At 50.0% G+C, this 10,066-nt stretch overlaps 1 protein-coding gene across 6 annotated transcripts in view; it reads right to left on the bottom strand.

The window, feature by feature from the left end:
* Positions 1–823: 823 nt before the first annotated feature.
* The window catches only part of MAPKAP1 (MAPK associated protein 1), a 231,711-nt gene continuing 222,468 nt past the window's right edge, over positions 824–10,066 (bottom strand). For all 6 annotated transcript variants that reach the window (XM_045563651.1, XM_045563653.1, XM_045563654.1 and 3 more), the window contains 2 exons: positions 6,776–6,873; positions 824–1,381 (listed from right to left, as the gene is read on the bottom strand). In XM_045563651.1, the coding sequence (XP_045419607.1) occupies positions 1,256–1,381; positions 6,776–6,873 (224 nt within the window). In that variant the 3' untranslated portion in view covers positions 824–1,255. The remainder of the gene's footprint in view (positions 1,382–6,775; positions 6,874–10,066) is intronic.

The following is a 10,066-nucleotide window of genomic DNA, read 5'->3' as shown; positions in this document are numbered from 1 at the left end:
GAAATACACTCAACTTTGAGATGCTGTTTTAGACACATCTCTGCCTGTACAACAATTTAAAAAACGTTTTAAATGCAGGTCCTCAGTGAAACATCTGGTCCTCGGCCCTGGCCGGGGACAGTATGAAAGGCTGTCACCGCGCCGTACACTGGAGAGGCTGTCGAGGACCGCAGAGGCATCTGGTGTGGCCAGAGGAGTCGTGTCGGGGCATCCGATCCCTCGCCTGTTCCCACCCGGGGAGCTGGCCGGGGAGCAGGTCTCCCTCCGCTCAGCCTCTCCCTGACACAGTGAGAACCAGCTGCTCCCCGCCTGCTCCACGAGGGGCAGGCGCTGTAAGAAGAGAAAGGGAAATGAGGCCCCTTCGAAGGCAGCGAAGCAGAGACTATTCCAATTCCAGAAAGATCCACATGCAGGTGGAGCTGTCGGCTGAAGCCTACACTGCTACTTAAGCAATGGGAAAGACCACTTCTGGCTGGGAGCGCGGCGGGACCCGAGGAGCAGCCATCGCCCCTTCTCCCAGCGCCCGCGGCTTCCACAGCTCTGGTCAGAGGTGCTGGGATGCGTGGAAGGGGAAAATGACCTAGCTTTGGACACACAACACTAGGGCCCCATTCCCAACTTTTAGTAAGATGCTATCCTCAAAGCAAATGCATTCATTTAAACAAATGGCATAGTTAGAACTATTGACTAAGACCTAAACATTTCTTCTGAGAAATCGAACCATAGCTTTTCCAATCTGCCTGTTCAATATGGGAACAGATTTTAAAGAGAATAGCATAATCAATCCTCCACCCCAAAGAATGGTCCATCATACCAACCATGATAAAGAGTACACCTGTTTATTAAAAGGAAAAACAGAAATGTACATTTTTGTTCTTTGTTTGCTTTAAGAAATTTGATCAAGTTGCAAAGAAATGTCTGGGCATGGCTATGTACATCCTCGGGCAGGTCCTCAGGCAGTGAAGATGGCTGGGCAGCACGCGGCTCCTCTAGGGGGTGGTCTGGCCCCCAGGCATTGCTAATCAAAGCCATTGCCAAGCAGGCTTCGGTCCCCTGGAAGGTCCCCAGTGCTCCCTCCTAGGGTGCCCCCTTGCACCTTCCCCAAGAGCCCACCAGCCCTGTGCCCATGAGCCAGGGGCTGGCCTCCCCCCAAGGACTGCAGGACACAGGGTGGACTCTCAGGCACCTGGCCCTGGAAGGCAGGCAGGCAGGCAGGCTCTGAGCTACGGCAGCAGGTTGAGGCTGGAGGTCAGTGTCATTGCTGCCCGGACTTCTTCTCCTTCTGGAAGCTGAAGCTTGTACGTCTATTCAGTTTTCTTTGTTTTTGAGCAAAATATTCAGCCCGGGCAGTGCTTGCTCGTGATTCCAGGATGTAGTTAACCTAGAAAGCAAGAGGATACAGCCTGGTCACTTGCCAGCTGCTCACTGCTCGGCACAAGGCAAAGAAGCGGGTGGTAGGGAAGGCCCTAACCTGGGCCGGGTGCTTCGGGGCAGGTGCTCTCTTGTGGATGGAGTCCAGTCATCACAGCAACCTGGCAGGCTGGGCCCAGAGCCCTGCCTTATGACGGGAAAATGGAGGCTTGGAGGAGACAAGGGGCCTGTATGAGCCTCTCAGTCAGTGAATGGGGGGGTCTTTTCAGATTCCCGAACCTGCGTTCCCTCCTTGGCACAAGCTGCCCCCAGAGAGCTGTGCACTGGCTGCCTGGTTCTGCTTCCAGCTTACTTTGCAACCTGCGCTGCACATGGCCTCTCTGGGCCTCACTTTCCTCATCTGAAAGATGAGAACATCACAGGGATCAAACTCAAACCAAACAAGGCTCTATCTTCAGCCTCCTCCCAGCCAGGCATGGAGCTTCCAGCTGTGGTATTTCCTTCAGTGCTCATAAGCACCACACCAACCACGGCCTTTGTCAAAAGGAGTGAGAGGCTCAGAGAGGAGGGCCAATGTAGCCCAGGTCACCCAGAAGTCAGGCTCAAAGCTGTGTGAGGGGCCATGCAAGTCCCCACGTGAAGAGTGGGCACAGCTGGGGCTGCATCCCGGGCTCCTGCTCAGGCTGCTGCTTCCAGGCAAGCCCCTGGGGGATCCTTCCAGAGCCACGCTCGTACATCTACCACTGCACACACGGGCATCTCACCAGCTCCTTTAGCACTGAGTAAATGCCATGTCTGAGATTGGCCCCATGCCTGGTTCAAGGGACAAAGGGTCCCTGACCTCAGTTCAAGAGATAGACTTGGTCCCTGCCCTGAGGAGCTCGCTGCCTAGTTAGTATCCAACGGCACGACATGCGCCACAACAGGTATAGAAGCACAAAGGAACTGTCAGGGAGGTGTAGGGCAGGGAAAGCTTGCAGAGAGAATGAACGAGCTGGGGTTTTGAGGGATACATAGGAGTTTCTGGGTGTACAAGGGGCAGGAGAGAACCAGCGTATGTCAAGGCACAGCAGTGGGATGTCCACAGAACTGCAGAAGCTTAGCATGGCTTAGTGAGGCAGGGAGGAGCCAGGGACAGGTCTGTGATCAGACCTGCACCCCATGCAGAGGATGAGCCCCCTGGCAGGGTGGTGGGGACAGTGGCAGCACTGTAAGGTAAATGCTAACAGCCAGCACTGCTCGGAGTGCTTCTGGAGCATTAACTCATTTGGTCTTCATGATAACCTTACAGACAGATGCCATTATCATCTCCACTGTACAGGTGAGATAATCAAAGCACAGAATGGTAATGTCGTTCGGTCAAGGCCAGTAGGCGTCAGGCCCTTGACGAACACCCTTCCAGCTCCCCAGCCCCCACCCCAGACACCACTCCTCTCCCCGCCAGCCCCCTCTGGCTGGGCATTCTTGTGAACAAATGTCATTTCTCTTCACCTGCAAACATCTAAAAGTTATGACTAGAGACCTAGATATATTTGGCTAGAGAAATCAGCCAACTCTAAGGGCCGAGTGTCCTGTGCGCAGAGGGAGAGAGGCCTTTGCTGACTCTGAGCAGGAACCAGGGGGCTGTTGGAGGAGGCAGCACGGAGACGGGGCCTCTCCGACATGGTCCCTCCCAGCTTTCCGCTCTGATAGTCGCCAGCAGCAGGCGTTAAAGGCTGGTGTGTGAGTACAGAAGGCCTGACATGCTCTGCCCGCTGCCGCGCCAAGTTACCAGCTGAGAGCAATAAATCATGAGCACTGCAGGGCTGGGCTGACAATTTGGGACAATACAATGTATAGAAATAAGAGGTTTTTATCATTCTTAATAAAAGCAATCTTTGGATTATATTGTTTGTACACTCAGCCAACCTAGTGTTTTCAGTGTGTTTTGGCACATATAACTTGACAAAAGCATTTAAAAATGATCCTTAACAAGCCTACTATTTCCTAAATTTATTATCTTCAGTGCTTTGTGATAATCACACAGATAATTTTAATGGAAGATTAATGTAATAATCAAAAGATAAAAACACCCTTTGGTCTGCCATTAGCTGGTTAATATGCTGTGGCTTAAAACTTGCACAATTTTATGCACTATAGAGTGTTTCACTTTCAATGCATTTTACAGCTTAAGGCATAAAAATATAGGGAGTTTTCATGGTCAATAAAGCCACAGCCTCCATCACTCGATCAAGAGAAGAACCCAATTTGAAGAGCCCAATGATTCCTCCGAGATTCATCTCAAAGCCTAAAGAATTAGGGACCACACATGGCTTAGCTCAATTACATCTTGGTGGGAAGGGGGCAGCTCTGGAACTCCTCAGGGCGGGGTTGAAGAAGAGGCTCCACCCTTATGTGCTCTGTGGCCTTGGGCCTCCATCTCCTTGTCTATAAAATGGGGATGATAATATCTATATTCTGCAGGAAGAGTAAATGAGATAATGTACATAATGTCTTGCGTGTGGTCAGTGCTCAATAAATGGGAGACATTAATATTTCTACAAGCAGAAAAAGATGAGATGAAATAACTTGATGGAAGGTTGCCTGTTCATGACAGTTTCTTTGATACCAGCCCCTGGCTCTTATATTTCCTCCCTTGAATTTCCCTCTAAAGCTCTCATTTTATGTAAAACTCCTGGGTTCCAGAACAAGAACATATATTACTTGAGTCTAAGACTGACCTCTGAAGAGCCTCTGATATCAACATTTCTGCCAAACTCCATGACATGAGGCTGGGGGCCTCAGTCACTTGCTGCTGGTGCCAAGCTCATAAAGACACATTCACAACAGTACGGGCATGATGGATAAACCTAAGTATTTAAATTGCTACAAAAAATCAGAGATAGGGCCAGGCACGGTGGCTCACGACTATAATCCTAACACTCTGGGAGGATCACTTGAGTTTCAGACCAGCCTAAGTAAGAAGCAAGACCGTCTCTACTAAAAATACAGAAAAAAAAGAAAAAACTAGCTAGGTGTGGTGGTGTGCGTCTGTAGTCCCAGCTACTCGGAGGCTGAGGCAAGAGGATTGCTTGAGTCCAGGAGTATGAGGTTGCAGTGAGATACAATGACGCCACTGCACTCTAGCCAGGGTGACAGAGCAAGAGTCTGTCTAAAAAAAAAAAAATATCAGAGATAGGAAAAGTGAAATCTAACCTCCCATCAGGATCATGGTCATCAGCACTCAGGGTAAATCAGGCCTGGGCATGCTACGCTCCTGGAGTCTCGTGCATGATGCAATATTTCTACAAATATTTTGATATCAAAATAGACATTTTAGGGGAGGCGACAGGCCTCAGGGATTTTGCAGAAAAGCATCTGCTTTGAGGGAGCATTTGGTTCTGTGAAATGATTTCTCTGCACTTGATCTTCCACAGTCTCATTCTGAAGTCATAAACCTGTGTTTCTGTCATCAATCTGCTGTTGTAAAAATTATTTTGATGTCAAACACAGGATTATAATTTTACTAGAATCCTTCTCAAGTCTTGAATATTTTAATGCTGGCTATAAAAAAAAGTCCAGGCCCTGATGGAGTAATGGAATATTTCTTTACCTCGTCCCTGAACACTGTGCACAGACAAGTTGCTTGTGCGGTCTCGGGGTGATCTGGCAAGTCCCTCTGAACTCGCTGGCTGCGGCTCTTCCGGGCTGGCCCTCCATCCCCTCCCTGGTCTGGGGGACTTGATCACGGTGCCTATGAACCCTCTCCTTTCGTCCAACTGGCCAGGCTACTCTGCCTCGGCTCCAAGCTGTCCTTCCAGCAGCTTTATCCTTTTAATTATCACCAACTACATTTAAAAATCTTGCAGCCAGGGGACTTTGTCTCAAAATGTTCCTGTAAAGCAATTTCATTGTGTTGAAATCCCCCACTCCACTCTTACAGATGTGCACATCTGGGGAATTAGGGACATAAGTTCTGGAATCTGCCAAACCTGGGGTCAAGTTCTGGTTCTACCAACTTACCAGAGTCATGATCTGGCCAAGTTGCTTTTTTTCTAAGCCTGACTTTTCACCTAGGCGATGGGAACAATTTTATATCACTGCCTCAGAGTTGCGAAGATGCGCTGTGAGGGACGTGTAACGTAGGTGGCCCAGGTGCTGCACTTCGCAATCTCTCAGACATCTCAGCTACTTTTAAAAGTATTACTTGATGATTTCAACTCTTGAGAAGAGGATGAAGACAACTGAGGTTGGTTCACCGTACCTCATTAGACTTGCACTCTAGCAGCCCACTCTGGTGGGTGGGGCAACATGGGTACCACGATCCCTAGTTTACAGGGTGGGTAAACTGAGGCCTAGAAAGGTGATGTGACTAGCCAGGGTCACATGCATTAGGGTTGGGCATCCCTCTCTGGTTCTAATCCCTGCTCTGCCAGAGCAGTTCTGTTTTCCTTTCTGACCTATCTACATAAGACGTGGCTTGATGGAAGGATTCTCAGTTTGGAAGTCTGAGAACCACCAGTCCAGGGCTACTCAGAGTGTGGTGCACAGAGCAACAGCCTGGGAAGCACCTGGAGATTCTTAGAGATGTACAACCTGGGGTCCTCACCCAGACCTTCAGAGTTAACAAGACCCCCCGACATTCCTACACCAAGCAGAGCTCTCAGCCGGAGGCCAGCCTGGCCCCTCCAGCCGCCCCACGCCCACCCTGCTCCAGCCCCTCCACAGGCCGTGTGTCTGATGTGCTCTCCCTCCTTACCTGGCAAGCATTTGTCCTTCAGGGTTCAGCGTCTGGCCTCCCCGCCCTCACCCCAAGTCAGTTTGCCCTCACACACCCACCCCTTTGAGACTAGCTAACGGTCTCTCTGATTTTCTGTCTTATGGCCGCCTCCTCTGGTAGAGGAAAGGCTCCCTGGGGGCAGGGACCGGGCCTGTCACTGTGGGACCTCAAGCACTGGCCAGGTGCGCAGACGGTGCTCAGTAAGTGCTGCGGAGGCCGGCAACACGCGACTCTAGCACAGAGCTGGGAATGTTCAGAACAGGTTGCTAAAATCACCTTGAGTACAATTAAGGTGTCTTCAAAACAAAAATAATTTCCTCAGAGTCTGCTCCAGGAGCCTCAGGAGCTCCTGACAATGGCTGGAGGAAAGTAAACACAGGAAGAGCCAGGATTACTGGGGCTGAGAGGAAGTGGAAGGGTCCTGCTTTGGCTGAAGCAGGTGCAGAGCAGTGACCTGAGGCTGCTGTGGCCCCGGGGGTGGTGCTCCCCAGCAGGGCGGCAGCCCGCAGCACGCTTCCTCCTTCGCAGAGCTGGGGCTAGGGGCCTTGTCCTGTGCTGCAGAGGGGCTGCAGCTGGGCCTGAACTGGCGTGAGTGGAAGCTGGACCTACCCACCCGCCGTCCCAGGGTTGAGAAGGAACGCTCACCTTGAGCACGATTTCATTGACGGTAGCAGCGTCTGATTCAAAGTAGAGGTGTTTATAGTCGTGATTGCTTAGATACGTGAGTTTAAATATCGCGTGACCTGCAGAGAGAGAGAAGGCTGTGCTGAGGGGGTTCTGGTGAGTTACCTGTGGGGGGGCCTGCCCTCCCCACTCCAGTGTCAGCGAGAGCAAGTGGAGGCTGCACAGCACCCCTCTGCATAGGAGTAGTCCACTCCTCATCGCAGGCTGGGCATAATATGGACAGTAAAGAAAGAAAGATCAAATGGCTAGTTAGGTCGCATTCCTCTCTGGAGTATACTCAGGGGAACGCCACAGTGGGAAGGCTTTATGGAACCACTTTTATATGATAATTACATGGAAAAGGAGGGTTTTTGTTTGTTTTTTTGAGAGAGGGTCTCACTCTGTTGCCCTGGCTAGAGTGCAGTGGTGTGATTGAGCTCAATGCAACCTCAAACTCCTGACTGACTTCAGGGGGTCAGATTTTCTGAATACAAATTTGACCTAGGTCCCCATTCTTCCACGTCCCTTCCTACACCTTCAGAATGACACTGTCATTCCTGGGCCTGCTTCCTGGTCTAGCCTCGTCTCACTCCACTGCCTCCACAGGGGCTACAGGCTACCTGTGGAGCTGCACACACACACCTGCCCACATTGGCCTCTGCACAGGCCCTTCCCTGTGCCTGAGATGTCCTCTCTGACTGCCCTGCATGGAAAAGATGTGCTGATCCCTGGTGACTCAGCTCAACTGGTACCTTCTTGGGCAAGTTTTCATAGCTACACTTCTAGGCACCCTTCTTGCGTGGGCCTACCTACCCCACTGTCTGTGGCCCACCAAAGAAATCTGCTTCTTGTTTTATCATACCTGTAGCCGTGCCCGTCCTTCTGGCCAGACGTATCGATCAGATTCCCTCCTCTAAGCTAAGACATAGATGCCAGCCTGTCTGAACTGGCATAAGAACTGAGGATAAGATGAGGGGTTTTGGGACTCTGAGCCTATTAGCACATGCTGTCCTTGGGTTCTGGGAGACCCTGTGACCTTCCAATAAACTCTTCTTTCTCCTTAAGCTATTTAAGTTGGTTTCCATTACTGGCAAGCAAAGGAACATTGCCCAAGACAGACATGTAGTCAGTGCTCAGTAAACCTGCCTAGACTAAGGAGAAGCTGGTGACATCTCTAACATAAAGGCCTCTTGCAAACAGCCTGGAAACAACCTTCCCTAGTCTTTTTCGACAGACCGTGGTGCCCGAGACTGAAATTCAGCATTCCTTTCCTGTCAGGCCTTCTCATCCGTTGTCCTTTTAATTGCAGCAGCAGCTGGTCATAGTTATTAATTAATAATATATCACCCATATTACTGTAAGTTCACCTCTTTCCCGGAGAAATCTTCTTGGTGACTTTATTTACAGTAGCTAATTTTTCAGATCTCCAAAAATAAACTGATATATGTTGTACATCTGTGGCCAGAGAAGTTGAGCCACTGGTACTTTATTCTGGAAACATCATTATGATATACTAATTGTAACTATAAATCCTAAACTGAAAAAATTAGCTAATAATTTCTGAAAAACCTCACTTTCAGTCACTTGACAAATTTAGCTTGATTCTAAATCATGGTACTAAAATCTTAGAATTCTTGACTGGAAGCTAATCACTCTGTTAACACAAATTACTTATTTCTGATAAGGAAGTGAATCTTACATAAATAGGTGTATTTATGTGTAAGTATGTGTGTGCGTGTGTGTATATATTCATGTTCACAGGATCCATTCTGGAACATCAGAGTCTTGCTGGTGACATCACAATGTGAAGGAACAATGCAGATACCTTTGTTGGCCATGCTGTGACCAAACAGAGCCATCTATGAAGGACACAGGGCCATGAAGGACAAACAGTGACACCTGTTCCAGGAGGCTGACACCTGGCCATGACAGACACAGACACCAGGGCCTGGGGCTAGAAAGGACCAGAAGGTCTTAGGGAGGCCCACAGACCTGAAGCTTCGGGGTTCACTGACCACTCTGATAAGTGATCTCCTAGACTGTCTACACCACCTGCTCCTGCTTGTCACTGACAAAACAAAACCTCAGGACGCTAGAGCACGTTTCGCCTGAGCAACTGAGACACCATTAAAAAAATTCCCTTTTCCTCACTTTAGGTAGAGCCCAGTCTACACATGGCTCAGCTGATAAGCAGTTTGCACAGGCCTGGGAGCCTCAGGAAGGAAGCCTTGTGGCTCATCTGTACACAGTCACATGAAAAAACAACAAAGAGATCATCCTAAGCCAAGTCTGCTGAAAGGCTGCATATTTGGGCCAGGTGACCCCAAACACCTCACTTTGACTGTATTTTGCTGTACCTGGGGGCTGTGTATGTCCTTTGTCCTTCCCAGTGCTCATTCCCGTGCCCACTGAGGACAAGTGAGGCAGATGGGAACAAGGAAGAGTGGCATTGCTCCCCATCTCTCCTAGGCCTCTAATTTGTCCTTTCCAGTGAAAGTATTCACACCATTGAGAGACAGGAACAGGGAGAGCAGAGAGCATAATCTGGAGTACTAGAGAGCCTGTGTTTGAATTTTAACAACTACAGAGTACAGATGTTAATAACTGGGCAGGGTGGGGTGCACTGCCACAGCAGATAGCCCCTTCTTGCTCTCTGGGAGGAATTACGAGCAAGAGCCCTGGGGTGCAAACTCAGGTTAAGGTCAGCAGCCATGTTTTCACCCCTGCTGGACCTCAGGACATGGGGTCGACTCACTCCAGGATCCCTGTCTTGCTGGGTGGCCAGAAGGAATGTTTTACTCAGTTCAGGCTCTGCCAGGAGCACAGCCTAGTGCAAGGGACAGAGAAACGAACACTGGGAGTCACATGATGAGTGTTACCATGCAGGTAAGCGCAGGCAGCTGCTATGGAGATACTGAGGTGGAGGCAGCTGGCCTGGGGAAGGGCATCAGGGACAATTCTCAGAGAAGTCTTAGAAGACAGGAGTTAGCTGGGAAAAGGTGGGGTGGAGAAGGGTGGAAAAGAAGAAGATGCAACAGGGCAAGGATACGGCAAGGACCAACATACAAAGTTTCTGCAGGAGCTCCACGCAGACCAAGGTCATGCACGGTGGGCAGGTAGGAGTTGAGATGAGGCTAAACAAAGGACTAAACGTGCCTGGATTCACCAGTTGATGGAGCCACTAGTGGGTTTTAAAAGCAGGGCAGTTAGCCGGGTGCGGTGGCTCACGCCTGTAATCCTAGCACTCTGGGAAGCCGAGGCGGGAGGATCACT

Source organism: Lemur catta, chromosome 10 (genome assembly GCF_020740605.2).
Source record: "Lemur catta isolate mLemCat1 chromosome 10, mLemCat1.pri, whole genome shotgun sequence".
Taxonomy (NCBI): Eukaryota; Metazoa; Chordata; class Mammalia; order Primates; family Lemuridae; genus Lemur; species Lemur catta.
This window is presented reverse-complemented; position numbering and strand designations above follow the sequence as displayed.